Source organism: Carcharhinus amblyrhynchos, chromosome 25, assembly GCF_965287045.1.
Source record: "Carcharhinus amblyrhynchos chromosome 25, sCarAmb.v2.hapA, whole genome shotgun sequence".
Taxonomy (NCBI): Eukaryota; Metazoa; Chordata; class Chondrichthyes; order Carcharhiniformes; family Carcharhinidae; genus Carcharhinus; species Carcharhinus amblyrhynchos.
The window spans coordinates 20,532,135-20,555,356 of record NC_137348.1 but is presented as its reverse complement, the minus strand read 5'-3'; the positions used below and the strand labels follow the sequence as shown (position 1 = coordinate 20,555,356).

The 23,222-nt window shown below is 43.9% G+C and overlaps 1 protein-coding gene across 2 annotated transcripts in view; it reads right to left on the bottom strand.

Annotated features, from left to right (window-relative positions):
* LOC145358136 (nuclear receptor subfamily 6 group A member 1-like) overlaps positions 1–23,222 on the bottom strand; it is a 379,208-nt gene that overhangs the window by 289,675 nt on the left and 66,311 nt on the right. For both annotated transcript variants that reach the window (XM_080211815.1, XM_080211816.1), the window contains one exon: positions 970–1,026. In XM_080211815.1, the coding sequence (XP_080067941.1) occupies positions 970–1,026 (57 nt within the window). The remainder of the gene's footprint in view (positions 1–969; positions 1,027–23,222) is intronic.

Below are 23,222 nucleotides of genomic sequence, written 5' to 3'. Positions count from 1 at the left end.
GGAATGTGGAACTGAGCCAAGACAGATCAGCCATGATCTTATTGAATGGCGGGGCAGGCTCGAAGGGCTAGTTGGCCTACTCCTGCTCCTATTTCTTATGTTCTTATGTTCTTTTCTACAATTTAATAGGCAAGGGTGGAACTAAGCAAGAAAATGGAGGAGAGATGTTGGTCAACTGTGTCAAAGATTGCAGTGAGGTTGAGCGATAAGGAGAAATGATGCATCATGATCACAATCACAGAGAACTTGACACTTCTATTTGAGCTATTTAACTTCTGTGACAGCAGCAGAAAACTGAGTGGATATTCAAACATGAAACTGCAGGAAAGATGGTCATAGATTTGAGAGAAGAGGCTAGGTTTTCTTTCTTTGAGGTGGGAGGTGATGACGGTGGTTTTGAAAAGTAGAGGAATGGCATCTGAGAAAAAGTGGAAACTGTAACATCAGCTACTATAGCAGGAAGGGAGAAGCGAAGAGGTCATGGAGAAGATAAGCATGAGAGATGATAGGAGAGAAACTAGTGAAAGTTGCAGGTGCAGATCTATGGATATCAGAAGCCTTTAGTTTGGTGGAAGAGAGGAAGGAGGGATGCAGCTGACAGACAACCTTGATATTATTGCTTTATTTGTCAATGAGCTCCCTGCACCTCTCATGGAGGTGAGGGTGGAAGAGGCAATGGAAAAGGGAACAAAGTAGTTTCCTTTGGGGTTTTACCCACACTTACAGAAATAAAGCAACTCAGTATTTTAAATGTACAACTCTTTTGGTTGCACAGTAGTAGTAGCATGTTACCTTATTACAGTCACTCTCCACCACATACTGCACAATCTTTTACAAGGAAGATTACGTTTCTAAACATTTATATCTTTATTGAACATTAAAGGGCAGAGAGTAGAAAGAACAATAAATACATTCTTTGTAATAGCAAAAGGTGCTGTAACTTCAATATTCTCTTAGACATTTACTCACTGTTTAGTGAGTTCATCTGAAGCATTGATGAGGACTCCAAATGCTGTACATCTGTACCTGTGAAGGATTCAGAAAACGAAAGGTCAGAGAACAGCAGGTAAAAAGAAACTGGTAAAGTATGTGTAAGATTATAAAAAGAAACCATTCTCATAAATGGTGATTTGTCAGAATGAACTTTCAAGTAGTATTTAAACAGTCAATCTACACAAGGTTTGAATGTTGTCAGTTGGAGCTTTTGCAGAGACATTATACATAAACCACACTTGTGCCTGCAACAATTTAGACTCATCAGATAACAATTCCTACCTACATTGTTCATGTTCTTCCAAAATGCTAAAACATGCAATTATGTCAATTGTACCATATAGTAGATTGTGTTAATACCTCAGTTTTAATTTTACCTTATTTACTCTTGGAATGCACTTGAAATCCTAAGGGCTCTATTTTACCATTTTGATTCTAAGCGCTGGGCAGACTTGCAATTGGGAGTGTTTCAGATCTGACTTTTAGACCCATTCCAAGGCACCCCCATACACAGTCTACCTGCAAAAAAAATTGGAGTCCAAATTGCACTGCACCAGATTGTGGGTGGGGCTTAATGCACCCAAAACCCTGCAGCTACAATCAGTGCCTCCAACTGCACACGCGCAGAGCAAAAAACACTGATAGAACGCTGCCCCCCGCCACATCCATCCCTGGCCGGATAATGGCTCCCCCTGACTCCCACAGACATTGCCCCACCTCCACAACATTACTGACCCACTTATCCCCTCCCCCACACCCCTGCCACCCGACTGATCACAGGCCCTTCTCCCCCCCGCCCCCACCAATCTCGGGGAGAGTGGCAGCAGACCCTTCTTCCCCCCATTGATCACTGGCAGAGTGGCAGCGGACCACACCCCGCTCCCCCCAATCTCAAGCAGAGCCATCAGCCACTCAGCACTTACCTCCTCATGAGCCCTTACTGATGGAGCGCCCAAAATTGGACTTATAGGAAGCATGTCTATTTTGCACCAATTCCAGATGGGCGAACACAGTGGTAAGGGGGAAATGCTGACAAAATTGGGCACACAGCCCATTAAGTCAATTTAAATGCATGCATTTTTGGGCCTTGATAAAGGGAGAACTGGTGTAGGGACGCATACAGATTGCTGTAGTCGTCTCGCTCAACTTTACTTTCGCGCCCAAAAACAGATGCAATGCAATGGTAAAAAAAATCAGGCCCCAAATTATCCTGAAGGCATCACGATTCAATGAGGCAGAACTAGAATCACACAAAGATCTGACCAGGTAGGGATGATAATAAACCAGTAGGTTTTGAAGACAATCTAATAGCCTTTAATTATTATTTTCTGATGCTAGCCCACAAATGACCAGATTTATTGAATTAAATTTCACAACTTGAACTCAATTTCATGGATTGCTAGACCAGTATCAAAACTACTGGGATACCATATCTATGTGCAGTTCAACTGCTAATTATCAGAGTCCAACATCACGATCACCAGTAGACTCCATCCCCACTGTGATTGTTTGGCTCATGCAACTGCCAATATACACTAGGTTCAGTGACATATGCTAGCTCAAAGATGAACCTAAGTTTTAGGAACCTAATAACATCCTGCAGGGTTTATTAAACTGGGTTCCAAGAATTCTACTGTCAGTCTGATCATTTTAAAAAAAGGCTGTCCTCCCAACTTGACCAGTTTTTCCACTTCATTGGCTATTGATAGTTTATTGCAAACTGAGAAACCAGCTGATGATTGAATAAGAACAAAGAGAATAAAGAACAAAAGAAGTGCATAGGCCCTTTGGCCCTCCAAGCTTGCATCGATGATGATGCCTGCTTAAACTAAAACCATATGCACTTATGGAGTCTGTATCCTTCCATTCCCATCCTATTCATGTATTTGTCTAGTTGCTCCTTAAATGCTATCGTATCTGCTCCCACCTCCCCAGGCAGCACATTCCACATAATCACCATCCTGTGTAAAAAACATGCTTCACAATTCCCACACACCTTAAACCTTTGTCGCATAGTACTTGACTTTTCTACCCTAGGAAAGAGCATCTGATTATCCATTCTGTCCACGACACTCAATCTTGTAAACCTCTATTAGATCACCTCTCAACCTCCATCGTTCCAGTGAAAACAAACTAAGTTTATCCAACCTCTTATCATAGCTGATACCCTCCAGACCAGGCAACATCCTGGTAAACCTCTTCTGTATCATCCACATTCTTCTGATACTGTGGCGACCAGAATTGTATACAATATTCTAAATGAGGCCAAACTAAGGTTCTGTACAGCTGTAGCACGACCTGCCAGTTTTCATACTCAATGCCCTGACCGATGAAGGCAAGGATGCCATGTGCTTTTTCGACTACCTTATTCACCTGCATTACCGCTTTCAATGAACGTGGATGTGTATGCCCAGATCTCTCTGCCTGTTAATACTCCTAAGGGTTCTATCATCTACTGAATAATTCCTACATACGTTGGACCTTCCAAAATGCATTATCTCACACTTGTCCGGATCTAGTCTACATCTTGCTGTATCTTCAGACAATCCTCTCCACTATCCACAACTCCACCAATTTGTCATCTGCGAACTTATTAATCAGACCAGCTACATTTTTCTCCAAACCATTTATATATACTACGAACAACAAAGATCCCAGAACTGATCCCTGTGGCACACCGCTGGTCTTGTTCTTTACACAGGTAAAAAAAACTCCTTAGGATTTTCTTTAATCCTGTTTGCCAAGGACTTTTCATGACCCATTTTAGCCCTAACTTCTTTCTTATGTTCCTTCCTACTTTATTTTCTTCAAGGGCTTCATCCGTCCCAAGCCTTTTAGACCTTAGGAATGTTTCTTTTTACTTTTTGACAAGGCTCATAATAACCCTCATTAGCCAGGGTTCCCGATAATTGCCACACTTATCCATCATCTTCACAGGGACATGCCGGTCCTGAATTCCAATCAATTGGCATTTGAAAGACTCCCAAATGTTGGATGTTTATTTACTTTCAAACAGCCTCCCTCAATCTACATTCTTCAGATCCTGCCTAATGTTGTTGTGGATAGTCTTCCCCCAATTTAACACCTTCACCCGAGGACCGCTCTTGTCCTTATCCACAAGCACCTTAAAACTTAGGGAATTATGATCTCTGTTCCCAAAATGCTCTCCTACTGAAACTTCAATCACCTGGCCAGGCTCATTCCCCAATACCAGTTCTAATTTGGCTCCTTCCCGAGTTGGGCTATTTACATGCTGTTTCAAGAAACCCTCCTGGACGCTCCTTACAAATTCTTCCCCACCCAAGCCCCTATCAGTAAGCAAGTCCCAGTCAACATAGGGAAAATTAAAAGCACCCAACACAACAACCCTGCTGTTATTGCATGTTTCCAAAATCTGTCTGCATTTCTGCTCCTATCTCCCACCGGCTGTTGAGAGACCTGTAATAAATCCCCAACATTGTGACTGCATCCTTCTTATTCCTGAGTTCTACCCATATTGCCTCGCTGCCTGAACCATCAAGGCGTCCTCCTTCAGTAATATGGTGATATTTTCCTCAACCAGTAATGCAACTCCCTATATCTTCCTCTATGCTGGCTGAAGCATCTAAATCCTGGCATGTTTAGCTATCAATCCTGTCCCTCTCTGAGTCAAGTTTCTGTATTAGCCACACCATAGTTCTAAGTACTCATCCAAGCTCTAAGTTCATCTGTCTAACCAGTTATGCACGTGTTTCAACACGAGGAGTTTCAGCCCACCAGTCCCACTGTGTTCAACAACTACTCTCTGCCTGCTCTTCCTCTTAATTTTACTGGTCTTATTCTGTAGCTCTTCCTCAGTTATTTCTTCTGCCAACCTACTGCTCTGGTTCCCATCCCCCACCCCCGCCATACGAGTTTAACCCCTCCCAATTGACTCTAGCAAATCTACCTGCCAGGGTATTGGTGCTCCTCCAGTTTAGGTATAATTGTCCTTTTTGTATAGGTCCCCCCCTGTCCAAAAGAGATCCCAATGATCAAGATATCTGAACCCCTCCCTCCTACACCAACTGTTTAGCCATGTGTTTACTTGCACTATCTTCCTATTCGTAGCCTCACTAGCATATCGCACATGAAGTAATCCCAAGATTACATCCTTGAGGTCCACTTTAACTTACTACTCAATTCCCTGAACTCCCTTTGCAGGACCTTGTCACTCTTCTTGCCTGAATATTTCAAGAATAACCTGGAAATACCAGCAAAGTAGATAAACCTTAATTTAAGCATACAGGCAATAGAAAAGCAGGATCACAAGAGTGAGGGAGCAAGCAAGAGGGGCCTGGCGCACAAGGGTGCAAGGTGGAGTGCAAGCATGCATACACAATGAGGAAGGTTGAATCACTCTCCAGAAGTGTCAAAAGGCTGGAAATCTGGCAACATAAGCATCTTTGATTTTGTTGCTAACTGTTTCTAAAGAGGTTAATGTTTTTGGGGGATAATGCTACATTGGAACAATAGAGATAGATAGCATTACATGTTTAAGTTTTTAGTTTGTAAATTATGTTAATTCTTTTTGTAACGTGTGTACTTAAATAAAATTTATTTTGATAAAAGGTTCCTCGTAGTTTACCACCCTGAGTGCCGGAATTTTCCCCCCAAAATTCTGAGTATCAAATTCGTGGGAAAACTGGTGTAATTCACACCTTTTTTTTCCAGTGGGAGTTCACACTAGAATCTCCCACTTTCTGCACTGCGGGGGTGGGGCCTATTCCCTCCCAGGAGGCTGAAACCAGCAGGCCTCCGTGCACATGCAGTGGTCCCAAACTGTCAGCCTCTCAATTGCTGACCAGCCTAGAACTCCTGCAATGTTGTCCTCCCAACACCCCCAGACCATTCCTGGGCCAGCGTGAACCAAATGGTCCCAATCTCCAGACCCTCCTCCCCGTTGACGATCCTCATCCACCCCCCGACTGCCCTGAATGCTGGCCTCCCTCCTGTCCCCTTCAATCCCTATACAGTGGCACCCCCATTGAAAGCCCCACAGGCCCTCCCCCTTGTCACTGCCCCATGCTCAATGGGCAGTGCCAAGGTGTGCCCTGGGCATGAGCACATTGCCCCCTGGGCAGTGCTGGGGGCACAGGCTGGCACTGCCAGAGTGCCCATACGCAGGGGCACCACCTCCCTGCCACCCAATCCCCTGGGGGTCCTGATTGGCCCCCACCCTTCACTCAATTGGCGTCATCCTGATAGTTCCCTGCAAGTGGGGAACTAGTGTAAAACCTACTAGAGTGAAACACTCTGGCAGAGCAGGAGAGGCTAGCAGGCCTGGAGAATTCAGTTTAGGGTCCTCTAATTACATTTAAATGATATTAAAAACAGATGAAAATGGCTTATCTGGTCTTCCCACCGGTTTCCAGTGCAGATCTGACGGTGTCAGAAATGCAGCGTTAAGAGATGCATTTGTAAATCCCATGCATGCCCGGCCACGGGATTCTCCCACCCTGCTGCTTAGAAAATTAGCGCAGCAGGATGGGATAAGCGCAACCCTCCCAATTTGCAATTGAATCTTCATTCAATTGCAAAAATCAAATGCAAAGGTTGGGGTTTAGGCTAACTTCAAAATATATCTTGGGAGTTTGTGATTTGGTCCTTAACAACTGAAATGAGGAGAAATTCACCAAGTGAGTAGTCAGCCTGTGGAATTCGCTATCACAGAAAGCAGTCGAGGCTAAAACATTGTTTGTTTTCAAGAAACAGTTACATATAGCAATTGAGTAAAGGGAGTCAAAGGATATCGGGAAGACAAAACCAAGCTATTGAGTTGGATGATCAACCAAGATCATAATGAATGGTGGAGCAATCTCGAAGGGCCGGATGGCTTCCTCTTGTTCTTATGTTCTATGCTTCCATAATTAGGCACAGTAACTTTATTCGGTAGTATGAGCTTTTGGAGCGCTGCCCCATCATCATCTATAAATTAGGGGAAGGATCCAAGGAAATGGGGAGATATTGAAGGTTTACAGTGGGTCTGACTCAGGACAAATGCATCTGCGTGAACATACAGAAGGCTGGTTGAAGGGATGAGTGGTCAGGGGTATAAAAGTTTAGGTACAGGCAGAGCCAAACTTTGGGATGCAGCATTGGCATCAGTAGGAAACACACTATTGGCACCACTTGGTAGCATCTGAGGTGTTGGAATCAAGTGGGACAGATTACCAGAGAAAAGCTAGGCAACTGTGCTGCCAAAAAACATTGCAAAGTGATTTCAGTTCTGAAAGTGAAGTGAAAAGAAGCAAGATTTTCTCCAGTCTATGAAAAAAACCATAGAAGAAAATTTGTTGTTTTAATTTTTATTCTGCTCAAATGAGCAAGTAGTGCACCTTAAAAGAACAATTTGATTAACCTTAAAAGATCAATTGATAATAGGGGTGGCACAGTGGTTCACACTGCTGCCTCACAGCACCAGGGACCCAGGTTCGATTCCTGGTTTGGGTCACTGTCTGTGTGGAGTTTGCACATTTTCTCCGTGTCTGCATCGGTTTCCTCTGGGCGCTCTAGTTTCCTCCCACAGTCCAAAGATGTGCAAGTTAGGTTGACTGGCCATACTAAATTGCTCCTTAGTGTCAGGGGGTCTAGCTAGGGTAAATGCACGGGGTTATGGGAATAGGGCCTAGGTGATATTGTGGTCGGTGCAGACTCAATGGGCCGAACGGTCTCCTTCTGCACTGTAGGGTTCTATGACCTGTTTCTATGAAAAGGATAGACAGTTTTAGAGTTAATCAGTTGGAATAGGCAAAGTGAAGTAGCTTGTGGGGTGAAAGGGAACTGAGAATTGGTCTAAGCAATTTCAGTACAGTATAACAATCGTGACAGCACCCCAAAAAGCAATTCATTCGCTGTGAAGCACTTTATGTTGATCTTAGCTCGTGATATAAAAATGAAGTTCTTTTCTATTATTCTATTAAATCATTTTGCAGAATCACCACATTGAACAACATTAACATAAATTAATTTGGAATGAATAAATTGCTGAGGGAAAACTCAAACAGAAGATTAATATTTTTTGTTAAAAAGAATGCTGTCAAGTTGTAACAAAGAATTTGTACCACTATGAACTCATGGGCCCAAATTTTCCAATCAGACTCAGAACCACAGCATCCGACTCTGGACAGAAAACTAAACATTTAGCTACATATATTGAAAAGGCACCAACTTCTGGTGCAGGATCCTGTAGTGTTCCCATTCAGGAATCTTCACAGAAAGCAGCAAAGAGATTGTGCACAGAAGCCAGTCCTTTTTAAACAATACTGGCTGCTGAATTCAGTTAAATATTTAAAAGGTCCTCAATATTTTTGCAAAAGTACTGAAGACTTGTGCTGTGGAACTTGAGTGGCATGTGGCACAGTGGTTAGCACTGCTGTGTCTCAGCACCAGGGACCCAGGTTACTGTCTGTGCAGAGTCTGCATGATCACTCCGTGTCTGCGTGTGTTTCCTCTCGGTGCTATGGTTTCCTCCCACAGTCCAAAGATGTGCAGGTTAGGTGGGCTGGCCATGGTAAATTCTCACTCAGTGTAAGTAAACAGGTGCCGGAGTATCGCGACTAGAGGATTTTCACAGTAACTTCATTGCAGTGTAAATGTAAGCCTATGTGTGACTAAGAAATAAACATTAACCCTTTTTTTTGCCATGTCCCTACCCAAGCTATTCCAGTACAGCTACAACACTGGCATCTTGAGAATGAGGATAATTGACTGGATACGTCCTGTACACAAAAACCTGGACAAATCCAACCCACCAATTACTACCCATCAGTCTACTCTCGATCAGTAAAAGTGATGAAGGAGGTCATCAACACTGCAAGCAAGTGGCACTTGAGCAATAACCTGCTCACTGATGCTTTTCCAGGGTTATTTGGCTTCATTGTTCAAACCTGGACAAAAGCTGAATTCCAGAGGTGACATGAGAGTTAGTACCCTTGACATCAAGACAACACTTGACCAAGTGTGTCATAAAGGTGCCTAAGCAAACTTTGAATCAATGGCAATTAAGGGGAAAAATCTCTGCTAATTGGAGTTATACTTGGCAGAAAGGAAGATGGCTGTGGCAACTGGAGATCGATCATCTTGGTTCCAGGGCATCACTGCAGGAGCTCCGCAGGGTAGTATCCTGACCAAACCATCTTCAACTGCTTCATCAATGACTATCCTTCCATCGCAAGGTCAGAAATGGGGTTTTCACTAATCACTTCAAAGTTCAGCAACATTCGCAACTCCTCAGATACTGAAGCAGTCCATATCGAAACGCAGCAAGACCAGGACAATATCCAGGCTTCAGCTGACAAGTGACAAGAAACATTCACACCACATAAGTACCAGGCAATGACCATCTCCAATGATGGAGAGTCTATCCATCGCCACTTGACAATTAACGGAATTACCCATCACTGAATGTCCTATCATTACCATTTACCATTCATAAACTGAACTGGAATGGCCATAAAAAAAATGGAGCCAATAAGAGGTTCTGCAGCGAGTAACTCACTTCCTGAACCCCCAAAGCATGTCCACCATTTATAAAGGCACAAGTCAAGAGTTTGATGGAGAAAAAAAGTGCAGCCCTAACAATACTGAAGAAACACAAGATCAACTAGCACAAAGTAACCTGTTCAATCTTTCCACAAAAACATTCACTCCCCACCACTGATACACAGTGGCAGCAGGGCACACCATCGGTGCACTGCAGGAACTCACCAAGGTTCCTTAGGCAGCACCTTCCAAACTCTCAACCACTACCATCTAGAAGGACAAGGGCAGCACTCATCTGGGAATGTCATCACCTACAGGTTCCCCTCCAAATCACGCACAGACAGTTTAGTAATCTGTAAACCGTCTGTGCTGTTATATGCTCTGTCTGAGGCCAGAACTCTCCATTCGCCTGACGAAGGGGCAAACCCCGAAAGCTTGCGAGTTTACTATCAAATAAATCGGTTGGACTTAAACCTGGTGTTGTCAGACTTCTTACTGCGTTTACCCCAGTCCAACGCCGGCATCTCCATATTGTGCTCCAATTATACAGCTTGCCACTACCTTCGAGGACATATGGTCATAGACAATAAATGGCAGCCTAGTCTGCAATACCAACATCCCACAAAATAAATTTTAAAAAAGCTTCTCAGTGTGTGGATGGATGAGCAAATCAGCAGCTGACTGAGATAATTGGGTTAATAGAGTGGCAGCAGGGGAGGATAGGGAGGGAGGGTGAGTAGGTTGGGAGGGGCAGTCAGATCAGATGTTAATCAGGTCATTGGCGGGGTGGGGGGTAAGAGTTAGATTGTAGGGCTGGTCAGGTCAAGGAGTCGAGGACATCAGTTGTATAAGACTAAGGGAGTTTTCTGTCCGACACTTCCTGGGCAAGTCAGAACTGACTAACAAGTCAAAACACTTTTTTGGTGGGTCCTGGGGAGCAGCAGAATTAGCCACTGGAAGTTCAAACCTCCCAGAAAATTACCATGGAGTCATTATATTGACACTTCTGCAGGATCCCAAAGCACATTTTCTATCGGGGGCAGGGCTAAATGACCTCCAATCTCTGGTAATCTGGAGACTGACAAATCTGAACCATAACTGCACCCTAATTACGCAGTCATAGAATCATAGAAACCCTACAGTGCAGAAAGAGGCCATCTAGCCCATCGAGTCTGCACCGACCACAATCCCACCCAGGCCTTACCCTCACATCCCTACATATTTACCTGCTAATCCTTCTAACCTACGCATCTCAGGACACCTAGGGGCAATTTTAGCATGGTCAAATCAATCAATCTAACCCGTACATCTTTGGATTGTGGGAAGAAACCAGAGTACCCGGAGGAAACCCATGCAGACACAAGGAGAATGTGCAAACTCCACACAGACTGACCCAGAGAATCAGACCCAGGTTCCTGGAGCTTTGAAGCAGCAGTGCTAACCACTGTACTATCGTGCTGTCAATAAAACTTAATTATCCTTATAACTAATAACATTAAAACAACTTTTGCACAATAAATAACACTCCAATTTATCACAGCCTATCACGTATGGCTTCTTTGCTCATTCACAGGGGAAAAATGAAACACCCACTCTGATACGTCAGTGCTGTAATGTTCGGCATTATTCAATAGAACATTATAGAAAACATTTAGTTTACAATCAAATACGAAAATTTGATGTCCAATTAGTCATACTCTAAATAACAGTTTCAAGGTTTCAGAAGTACAAGTTTCACAATATTCCCTTTATCTGTTCCAAAAACTCATTATACCTAATAATATACTGGCCTGAATGAAGTGTTAAATATGGAACCAGCAGATGGTCATTCACACAATGCTTGCTGCAGCATGCCCAGCAGCTGTCCAGTGAGAATGCCATATGGTTTTAGACACATCTCTGTTAATACTGGACAAGATGAAGAAGCTAGTCATCTCAGAGACCTAATTACATCAAAATAATAACTATTAACATCTGGGGCAGTTTATCAAATATCCCAACGCTCAGTGAAACCTTTTGCAATGGAAACATGTACAATAAATCATAAACTCAGCCAACACTTAACTCTGGAATTAGATAATAGACCCTTTTGTTGGAAATTGCTGTGATTAGATAATTGTCTAAACCAAAAATGTTTAACATATTTATTTTATTACAGTTTTGTTGTAGTATCCCCAATTTGAACCAGGTACAGCTGTTGGGAATTAATTTATTATCTATAATTGAGTTTCCAATGGAGATTGAAGGGCTGAATAAGTGATGGTGCAATCACATTTTTATGTGAAAAATCAAAGGCTGTTGCCCATCCATGATGTCTGATACAGGCAATCCTCAATTTTACATGTTCAAGTTACACCAAACAGCACGTACGATGCTTGTAAATTGACACCATTTTGAATTTGCAACATTGGTTCCAACTTTAAGACTCCAAGCCAGCCCATCTTTTATGTTTTTGATTATATGCACACACTATTGCTAATAATCAAATGCAGCCTCGCTCAAAAGAGTCAAATAATCCAACATCCAGAGTACAGTATTGTGTCGCTGACCCCAGATAAGCCTGAGTATGTTGACAGCTGCTGTAGCCAGCCAGCAGCCCAGAAAGCAGAAAGCAGTATCTGGTGAATAATCCTTGGTCTGTCGCATCTTGGGCTTTGCTGCATTGAAAGGTGCTAGCCAAGTTCAAATCGAAGTCAAGTCGGTCGCACCTCGAGGAGGCTTCTGGCAGAGGTTTGAATGCACCAGGATGAACATCTAAAGCTTGGACGAAATTAGGTCATGATTTGCCAGTAAAAATGCTGCCTTGCCTTGCTGACAGAAATAATCCCCCATTTTTAACATCGTAAGTCAGAACTGATTTACACATTGGTTTCAGGAAACCAAGTTGAAAGCTGATCCTATTACAAGTCCAGGGACTCCCTGTATTCTTCCAGCATTTGCTGGAAATCCACATATACAAAATAGCCAGTATTTAATGAATGGCTTCCAAGGCCATTTTAAGAGTCAACCACATTGTGGATCTAGAGTTGTATTAAGCCAGACAAGGATGACAAATTTCCTTCCTTAAAATGGACATTAGTGAACCAGATGGGTTTTTTTACAACAATTGACAATGGTTTCATGGTCAATATAGGACTGTTAATTTCAGATTTTTACTGAATTCAAATATCATCTGTCACGGTGGGAATCAAACCCAGATTCCCAGGGTATTATCCCTAGTCATAAGAACATAAGAAATAGGAGCAGGATGTAGGCCATCTAGCCCTTCGAGCCTGCCCCGCCATTCAATAAGATCATGGCTGATCTGAAGTGGATCAGTTCCACTTTCCCGCTTTCTCCCCATAACCCTTAATTCCCCTGTCAATCAAAACCTACCTATCCATGACTTAAATATATTCAGCGAGGTAGCCTCCACCACTTCAACAGGCAGAGAATTCCAGAGATTCACCACTCTGAGTGAAGAAGTTCCTCCTCAACTCCAATCTAAACAGTACTCCCCCCTTATCTTGAGGCTGTGCCCTCTAGTCCTGCTAGCCTTTCTAAGCAGGAAGAATCTATCTCCACCCTATCTATCCCCTTCATTATCTTAGATGTCTCTATAAGATCCCCCCTCAGCCTTCTAAACTCCAACGAGTACAGACCCAGTCTATTCAGTCTCTCTTCATGGGCTAACCCCCTCATCTCTGGTATCAGCCTAGTGAACCTTCTCTGCACTCCAAGGCCAATATATCCTTCCACAAGTGCGGCGACCAAAACTGCACACAGTACTCCAGCTGCGGCCTCACCAGTACCCTGTACAATTGCAGCAAGACCTCCCTGCTTTTATATTCTATCCCCCTCGCTATAAAGGCCAACATTCCATTCGCCTTCTTGATCACCTGTTGCACCTGCAGACTGGGTTTTTGCGACTCAAGCACAAGGACCCCCAGGTCCCTCTGCACCGTAGCATGCTGCAGCTTTTTGCCTTTTAAATAATAATCCCTCCTACTATTATTTCTACCAAAGTGGATAACCTCGCACTTGCTAACATTATACTCCATTTGCCAGGTCCTCGCCCACTCGCTCAGCCTATCTAGATCTCTCTGTAGACTTTCCACACCCTCCAGGTAATTTGGTTTTCCACTCATCTTCGTGTCATCAGCAAATTTCATCACCCTAAAACTCAGCCCCCTCCTCCAGATCATCTACATAAATGGTAAACAGTTGAGGCCCCAGCACCGATCCCTGCAGCACTCCACTGGTCACCAACTGCCAATCAGAATAGCACCCATTGATTCCAACTCTCTGCTTCCTATTAGACAGCCAATCCTCTACCCACACTAACACCTTACCCCCAACTCCATGCACCCTAACCTTCTGCAGCAACCTTTTGTGAGGCACCTATCAAATACCTTTTAGAAATCTAAAAACACCACATCCACTGGTTCCCCTCTGTCTACCGCACGAGTCACATCCTCATAGAAATCCAATAAATTCATTAAACACGACTTCCCCTTAACTAATCTGTGCTGCATCTGCTCAATCACACCATTCTTTTCTAGGGGCCTCGCTATTTCTTCTTTGATGACGGATTCTAGCATTTTTCCAACTACAGACGTTAAACTAACCAGCATATAATTCCCTGCCTTTTCCCTATGTTTTTTAAAACAGCGACGTAATATTAGCCGTTTTCCAATCTTCCGGCACTTTCCCGGAATCCAGCGAATTTTGATAAATAATTACTAAGGCATCCACTATCACCTCTGCCATTTCTTTCAGAACCCTGGGACGCATTCCATCCAGTCCCAGGGACTTGTCTACCTTCAGTCCCATTAGTCTATCAAGCACAACCTCTCTAGTGACAATAATCGCATTAAGGCCCTCATCTCCTACCATCCTTCTATCTTTAATATCCGGCAAACTATGTGTGCCCTCCTCCATGAAGACCGAGGCAAACAACTTATTTAAAGCCTCAGCCATTTTCTCATCGCCCACCGCTAAATCCCCCCTCTCATCCTCCAAGGATCCAACATTCACTCTAGCCAGTCTCTTCTTTATATATTTGTAAAAATTTTTACTGTCATTTTTTATATTTAGAGCTAGTTTAGCTTCATACTCTATCTTTCCTTCCTTTATCACTTTCTTTGTCATTTTTTGTTGATTTTTAAATCTTTCCCAATCTTCTAATCGCCCACTTTTTTAGCCACTCTGAACGCATCAGCTTTTAATTTAATACTCTCCTTTATTTCCTTAGATAACCAAGGCTAGTTATCCCTTCTCCTACAGTCCTTCTTTACCATCGGAAGGTATTTCTGCTGAGTACCAAAAAAGATCTCCTTAAAAATTGTTTCTGTTCCTCAGCCGTCCTACCAACCAATCTGCGCCCCCAATCTACATTAGCCAATTCCACTCTCATCCTATCATACTCCCCTCTGTTCAAACAGAGGACACATGTTCGGGACCCTACTTTCTCATCCTCCATATGCATAGAAATTCAATCATACTATGATCACTCGTCCCAAGAGGATCCCTCACAAGAAGATCCCTAATTCTACCTGCCTTGTTACACAGTCATGATGTGGCTATGCCGGCATTGGACTGGGGTAAACACAGTAAGAAGTCTGACAACACCAGGTTTAAGTCCAACCGATTTATTTGATAGTAAACTCTCCATTCACCTGAAGAAGAGGGAAACCCCTCGAAAGCTAGTGAGTTTACAATCAAATAAATCAGTTGGACTTAAACCTGGCGTTGTCAGACTTTTTATTGTTGTTACACAGTACCAGATCTAAGATAGTTCGCTCCCTCGTACGTTCCGTTACATACTGTTCAAGGAAACTATCCTGACAGCATTTCAAGAACTCTTCCTCAAGCCCACCGTGTCCGACTTGGGTCTTCCAATCAATATGCAGATTAAAATCCCCTATATTATCACCGTTCCATTTCTGCACGCATCAATTATTTGCTTGTTTATAGCCCGCCCCATCTCAAAGTTATTATTTGGGGGCCTATAGACCACACCCACCAGTGTCTTCCCCTTACTATTCCTCATTTCCACCCACAACGATTCCACATTTTGCTCTTTGGAGCCTATATCTTCTCTTACTACCGCCCTGATATTATCCTTAACTAACAGAGCTACCCCACCCCCTTTTTCCTCCCGTCTATCCTTCCCAAACACCTGATACCCCTGGACATTCAGCTCCCTGTCCCTATCACCCTGCAACCATGTTTCCGTAATGGCCACTAGATCATTACCATTTGTGCTGATCTGCGCCATCAGCTCATTCACTTTGTTCCGAATGCTTCGTGCATTCAGGTAAAGTGTCTTTATACCAGCCTTTATCTGGACCTTATTTGTAGAAATGCTACTAACCTCTCTCATGCCCCCTACTCCTTTTATTAGTGGAACATCCTCAAAATTTACCTGCACGCGTACCCTCTCCTTTACTTTAGATTTTGTAATTTCTCCCACCCCTGCACCCTCCGCCCCCCGCCCCCCCCCCATTAGTTTAAAGCCCTATCTACAGTCCTGCATTACTTGTCGACTGATAATACCACTACACTTAAGTTGATAAGAAGAATACACAACTCTTGGTTTCTAATGGATCCTACACTTTTCCTGGTTAACCTCCTCCCCGTAATGTATTCTTAGGATTCTCCGTAGTCCTGTTTGCAACTCCTTTCTCATGCCCTCTCTTTACTCTAATTGCTTTCTTAAAGATCCTCTTGCAATTCCTATATTCCTCTAAAGCCACAGCTGAATTGTTCCCTTTGGAATAGCTAAAAGCCTTTCTCTCCTTCCTTATTCAGTAATGAATTGTTCTAGACATCCAGGGTTCCCTGAACTTATTGCTCCTACATTTCCCCCTACAGGGAATATGTTGGACCTGTACTTGCCCAGTTCCTTTTTGAATGCCCCCCACTGATCCGCTGTACTCTTTACCGTAAGGATCTGCTCCCAGTCAATTTTGGCCGGACTATGCCTTGTTTTGATAAAATCTGCCTTCCTCCAATCCAAAGCCATCTTTTGCAGGCCATCTTTCTCCTTGTTTATACCGAACTTGAACTGTATTGTGTTGTGGTCATTATTGCTAAAATGCTCCCCCATTGCCACATTGAACTGTCTGGCTTAGTTCCCCAAAACCAGATCCCTTGTTGGGCCTTCTACAACTTGATACAAAAACTCCTTCAATACATTTTGAGAAATTGACCTCCTCTAAACCCTTAACACTATAACTATCCCAATTTATATTGGGGAAGTTGAAATCCCCTAGTATAATTACCCAGTTATTACTCTTACACATCTCAGTGAACTGTCTACATATTCGCTCCTCTATTTCCCACTGACTCTTTGACGATCTATAATACATTCCCAGTAATGTGGCTGTCCCCTTAACGTTCCTAAGTTCTACCCATACGCCCTTAACCCATCAGTATTACGTACCACATTCAGCCATCCAGCCTTGCCTTACTGTATTGACATTTAACATATCTGAAGTCACTCTGACTTGTTCCCTTTAATGTAGCATGATGTGTCTCCATTTTATCGATATCCTGTGTCCCTTCCCCCAGCCGGCTAGTTTAAACTCATCCCTACAGCACTGGCAAACCTTCCCACAGGGATATTGGCCCCAGTGAGGTTCAGGTACAGAGCATCCTGTTTGTACATGTCTCAACTTCCCCAGAAACGGTCCCAGTGATCCAGGAATCCTGGGTACTTAAGGTGCCAGGATTCAGATGCTTCAGGAAGGACAGGGTTGCGGGGAAAAGAGGTGGTGGAGTGGCACTGTTGATCAGGGACAGTGTCATGGCTGCAGAGAAGGAGGATACCATGGAGGGACTGTCTACAGAGTCTCTGTGGGTGGAAGTTAGGAAAAGCAAAGGGTCGATAACTTTGCTGAGTGTTTTCTATAGGCCACCCAATAGTGACAGGGAAGTTGAGGTGCAGATCGGGAAACAGATCCTAGAGGGATGTAGTAATAACAGAGTTGTCGTGATGGGAGACTAATTTCCCAAACAGCGGCTGGAATATCCCAAGGGTAAGGGGTTTGGATGGGGAGGAGTTTGTTAGGTGTGTTCAGGAGGGTTTCCTGACACAGTACGTGGATAAGCCTACGAGAGGAGAGGCTGTACTTGACCTGGTGCTGGCTAATGAACCAGGACAGGTGTCGGATCTCTCGGTAGGACAGCATCTTGGGGATGGAGATCATAATTCTACCTCCTTCACAATAGCATTGGAAAGAGATAGGATCAGGCAGGCTAGGAAGGTGTTTGTCTAGAGTAAGGGGAAATATGAAGACATCAGGCAGATAATTGGACGAATAAACTGGAAGGAGGCGTTCTTGGGGAAAAGTACAGAAGGAAGGTGACGGATATTCGAGGAATGTTTGACTGGAGCTCTGCACGATAACGTTCCGATGAGACAAGGAGGTTTTGGTAGGGCGCGGGAACCGTGGTGCACAAAGGTTGTGGTGAACCTAGTCAGGAAGAAAAGAAAGGTGTATAAAAGGTTCAGAGAGCTAGGAGATGTTAAGGATCTAGAGGAGTATAAGGCTTGTAGAAATGAGCTTAAAAAGGAAATGAGGAGAGCCAGAAGAGGTCATGAGAAGGCCTTGGCAGGTAAGATTAAGGAGAATCCCAAGGCGTTCTACAAATATGTGAAAAGTAAAAGGATGAGAAGAGAAGGGATAGGACCTATAAAAGGTGAAGGGGGAAAAGTCTGTGTGGAACCAGAAGAAATGGCAGAGGTGCTTATTGAGTACTTTGCCTCAGTATTCACGGTGGAAAGTGATCTGGGAGGTTGTACTACAGGTTTGCGGCAGTCTGAAAAGATTGAGTGTGTGGATGTTGAGGAAGAGGATACGTTAGAACTTTTAAACTCTATCAAGATAGACAAGTCGCCGGGACCAGATGGGATGTACCCCAGGTTACTGTGGGAGGTGAGGGAAGTGATTGTAGAGCCCCTGGCGATGATCTTTGCGTCATCGATGGAGACGGGAGAGGTTCTGGAGGATTGCGGATGTGGTTCCTATTTTCAAGAAGGGGAACAGGGATAGCCCAGGAAATTACCGACCGGTGAGTCTGACCTCAGTGGTTGGTAAGCTGATGGAGAGGATTCTGAGGGACAAGATTTATGAGCAGTTGGGGAAGTTTAAAATGATCAGAAATAGTCAACATGGTTTTGTCAAGGGCAGATTGTGCCTTATGAGCCTAGTTGAGTTCTTTGAAAATGTGACTGAACACATTGATGGAGAGCGGCAGACGTGTTTACATAGACTTCAGCAAGGCGTTTGATAAGGTTCCCCATGCAAGACTTCTTGAGAAGGTGAGAGAGCATGGGATCCAGGGGGCTTTGGCCTTGTGGGTCCAGAACTGGCTTGCCTGCAGAAGGCAGAGAGTGGTTGCGGATGGGTCTTTTTCTGCATGGAGGTCGGTCACCAGTGGAGTGCCCCAGGGATCTGTTCTGGGACCCTTGCTGTTAGTCATTTTCATATATGACCTGGATGAGGAAGTAGAGGGATGGGTTAGCAAGTTTGCCAACGATACGAAGGTTGGTAGTGCTGTGGATGGTCTGGAGGGATGTCAGAAGTTGCAGCGGGACACAGATAGGATGCAAGACCGGGCGGAGAAGTGGCAGATGGACTTCAACGCAGATAAATGTGTAGTGGTCCATTTTGGCAGGACCAATGGGATGAAGGAATACAATATCAAGGGTAGGAGTCTTAGCTGGGTTGAAGAGCAGAAGGATCTTGGGGTCCAGGTCCATAGGACTCTTAAATCGGCCTCGCAGGTGGAGGATGTGGTCAAGAAGGCATATGGTGTACTGGCCTTCATTAATCGAGGGATTGAGTTTAGGAGTCAGGAGGTAATGCTGCAACTTTATAAGACCCTTGTCAGACCCCACTTGGAGTACTGTGCGCAGTTCTGGTCGCCTCACTATAGGAAGGACGTAGAGGCTATTGAAAGGGTGCAGAGGAGATTTATAAGGATGTTGCCTGGATTGGGAGGCATGCCTTATGAAGATAGATTGAGGGAGCCGGGACTCTTCTCCCTGGAGAGACGAAGGTTGAGAGGCGACCTGATAGAGGTTTATAAGATGTTGAGAGGAATAGATAGGGCGGATTCTCAGAGGCTATTTCCCCAGGCTGAAATGGTCGCTACGAGAGGACACAGATTTAAGGTGCAGGGAAGCAAGTACGGAGGAGATGTTAGGGGTAAGTTTTTCACTCAGAGGGTGGTGAGTGAATGGAATCGGCTGCTGTCAGTGGTGGTGGAGGCAAACTCGCTGGGGTCTTTTAAAAGACTTCGGGATGAGTATATGGGATCTAATGGGATTGGGGGTTATAGATAGGTCTATGGCTTAGTAGGTATAGATGCGATCGGCGCAACTTGTGGGCTGAAGGGCCTGTTCGTGCTGTAGTGTTCTATGTTCTATCTGTGCAAATGTTTAGGGTCAGGAAATAACCCTCAGCATGATTATACTGGGTCTCTGGTTCATTAGTCCAATAACAATACCACTATGACACCAACAAATGCTATGGAATGTGAAGTTCACTGGGCAATGCCAGCATCTGGTGCTCATCCCTAATCACACTTAGGAGGCTGATGGTTAGCCACCTTCCTGAATTGTTGCATTGCATCTGATGTCAGTACACCTAAAATGCTGTTAGAAAGCAACTACCATGATTTTGTCTCAGCCACAGGGAAGGAACTGCAATGTAGTTTAGTTGGAATGATGTGTAGTTTGGAAAGGAATTTGCTAGTGGTAGTAACAATGCCTTCTGGCCTGCCAAGCCTGCACCAGCCATGCTGCCTGACTTAAGTAAAACCCCCTACCCTTCCGGGCATCATATCCCTTTTATTTCCATTCTATTCATGCATTTGTCAAGACGCTCCTTTAACGCCACTACCGTATCTGCTTCCACTACTGACCCAGCAGCAAGTTCCAGGCACCCAACACTAAAAAATTCTGCCTCGTACATCTCCTTCAAAACTTATCTCTCATATCGTAAACCTGTGCCCCCTAGTAATTGGCTCTTCTACCCTGGGAAAAAGCTTCTGACTATCCACTCTGTCCATGCTTCTCATAATCTTGCAGACTTCTATCAGGTCACCCTCAAACTCCATCGTTCCAGTGAGAAGAAACCAAGTTTCCCCAACTTCTCCTCATAGCTAATACCCTCCATACCAGGCAACATTATGGTAAATCTTTTCTGTATCCTCTCCAAAGCCTCCACATCCTTCTGGTAGTGTGGCAACCAGAATTGAACACTATATTCCAAGCGTGGCCTAATTAAGGTTCTATAAAGCTGCAGCATAACTTGCCAATTTCTAAACTCGATGCCCCAGCAGTTGAAGGCAAGCATGCCGTATGCCTTCTTGACTACCTTCTCCACCTGCGTTGCCACTTTCAGTGACCTGTGTACGTGTACACCCAGATTCCTTTGCTTATAAATATTCTTAAAGGTTCTGCCATTTACTGTATATTTCCTATCTGTATTAGATCATCCAAAATGCATTACCTCACATTAAACTCCATCTGCCATTTCTCTGCCTGTCGCCAACCAATCTACATCCTGCTGTATCCTCTGATAGTCCTCATTGCTATCTGTAAATCCACCAAACTTTGTGTCGTCCACAAACTTACTAATCAAATCAGTTACATTGTCCTCCAAATCATTTATATATATTACAAACAGCTAAGGTCCCAGCACTGATCCCTGAGGAACGCCACTTGTCACAGCCCTCCATTCAGAAATGCACCCTTCCACTGCTACCCTCTGTCTTCTTTGACCAAGCAGTTTTGTATCCACCTTGCCAGTGCACCTCTGATCCCATGCAACTTTAGCTTTTGCATCAGTCTGCCATGAGGGACCTTGTCAAAGGCCTTACTGAAGTTCATGTAGACAACGTCCATTGCCCTACCTTCAATCATCTTCGTCACTCCCTCGAAAAACTCGATCAAGATAGTGAGACACAACCTCCCCTTCGCAAAACTATGTTGCCTCTCGCTAATACGTCCACTTACTTCCAAGTGGGAATAAGTCCTGTCTCGAAGAATCCTCTCCAATAATTTTCCTACCACTGATGTAAGCTTACTGGCCTGTAATTACCTGGATTATTCTTGCTACCTTTCTTAAGCAAAGGAACAACATTGGCTATTCTCTAATCTTCTGGGACCTCCCCTGTAGCCAGTGAGGATACAAAGATTTCTCTCAAGGCCCCAGCAATTTCCTCCCTTGCCTCTCTCAGTATTCTGGGATATATCCCATCAGGCCCTGGGGACTTGGCTACCTCAACATTTCTCAAGAACCCCAACACATCCTCCTTTTTGATCTCAACATGACTTAAAGTGGAAGGGTGCATTTCTGAATGGAGGGCTGTGACAAGTGGTATTCCTCAGGGATCAGTGCTGGGACCTTTGCAGTTTGTAACATATATAAATGATTTGGAGGAAAATGTAACTGGTTTGATTAGTAAGTTTGCGGATGACGAAGGTTGGTGGATTTGCGGATAGCGATGAGGACTATCAGAGGATACAGATCGGTTGGCGATGGGTGGAGAGATGGCAGATGGAGTTTAATCTGGACAAATGTGAGATAATGCATTTTGGAAGATCTAATACAGATAGGAAATGTACAGTAAATGGCAGAACCCTTACAAATTCCCAGATTCATTATCCATATCTACACACCCTTTCCCAGGTTCATCATCCACATAGTGTTCCCATATGTCTCCTAACCTTGTCCTTCTAGGTAATAATGCTCACAGGTTTGAAAGGTGCTGTCAAAGTAGCATTGGTGAGTGCACCTTGTATACTCCTTTTGAAGAGACCAGTTAAATAAATGATCAAAATAACCAATTATCAGCCCTGAAAGGGGCAGTGGATTTTTAAAAATATTCTCTTTCATGGGATGTGCGCGCATCACTGGCTAAGCCAATATTTACTGCCTATCCCCAATTGCCCTGGAGAAGTTGCCACCTTAAACCGCTGCAGTCCTGTGGTGGAAATCCATCTCTCAGATGCATCCTAAAAAGTTCTGTGAGCAAATTATTATTCCAGACCATCAGTGAAATTGAACTTACAGCATACTTAAATAACAACGTTTTCTTTGGCCCAGGCTCTTCACAATTCGATATTAAAATTAAAATTGCATAATATTAAAAGAATATGCCTTCATCCATTAGCTGTAGGTTAATGCTGATTCAATAATCCATAATTAAAGTAATTTAGAACCGAATGAATTGTTGCTTTCAAGACCAAAACCAAAGAAGGGTCAAGTATTTGTAGGAGACGAAGCAATGTTGCAAACCATACGAAGGAAGCCACCAATCCCACCATTGGAAACAATCCTCAACGAGAGCAAGGGTGGCACATTGGTTATCTCACAGCACCAGGGACCCGGGTTCAATTCCAGCCTTGGGTGACAGTCTGTGTGGAGAGTGCACATTTTCCCCATATTTTCATGGGTTTCCTCCCACTGTCCAAAGATGTGCAGATTAGATTTATTGGCCATGTTAAATTTCCCTTGTAGTATCAGGAGAACTAATAAGGCAAATATGTGGTGTTACAGGGACAGGGCTTATGTGCGATTGTTGTCGGTGTAGGCTCAGTGGGCCAAATGGCCTCCTTCAGCATTGTAGGGATTCTATGATAAAGAATCACTTCTCCAAAACTCCACACGCCCCCTTCTTTTCTGAATAAATTGAAGAAAAAGAAAACACATAGGTAAGCATGAGTGAAC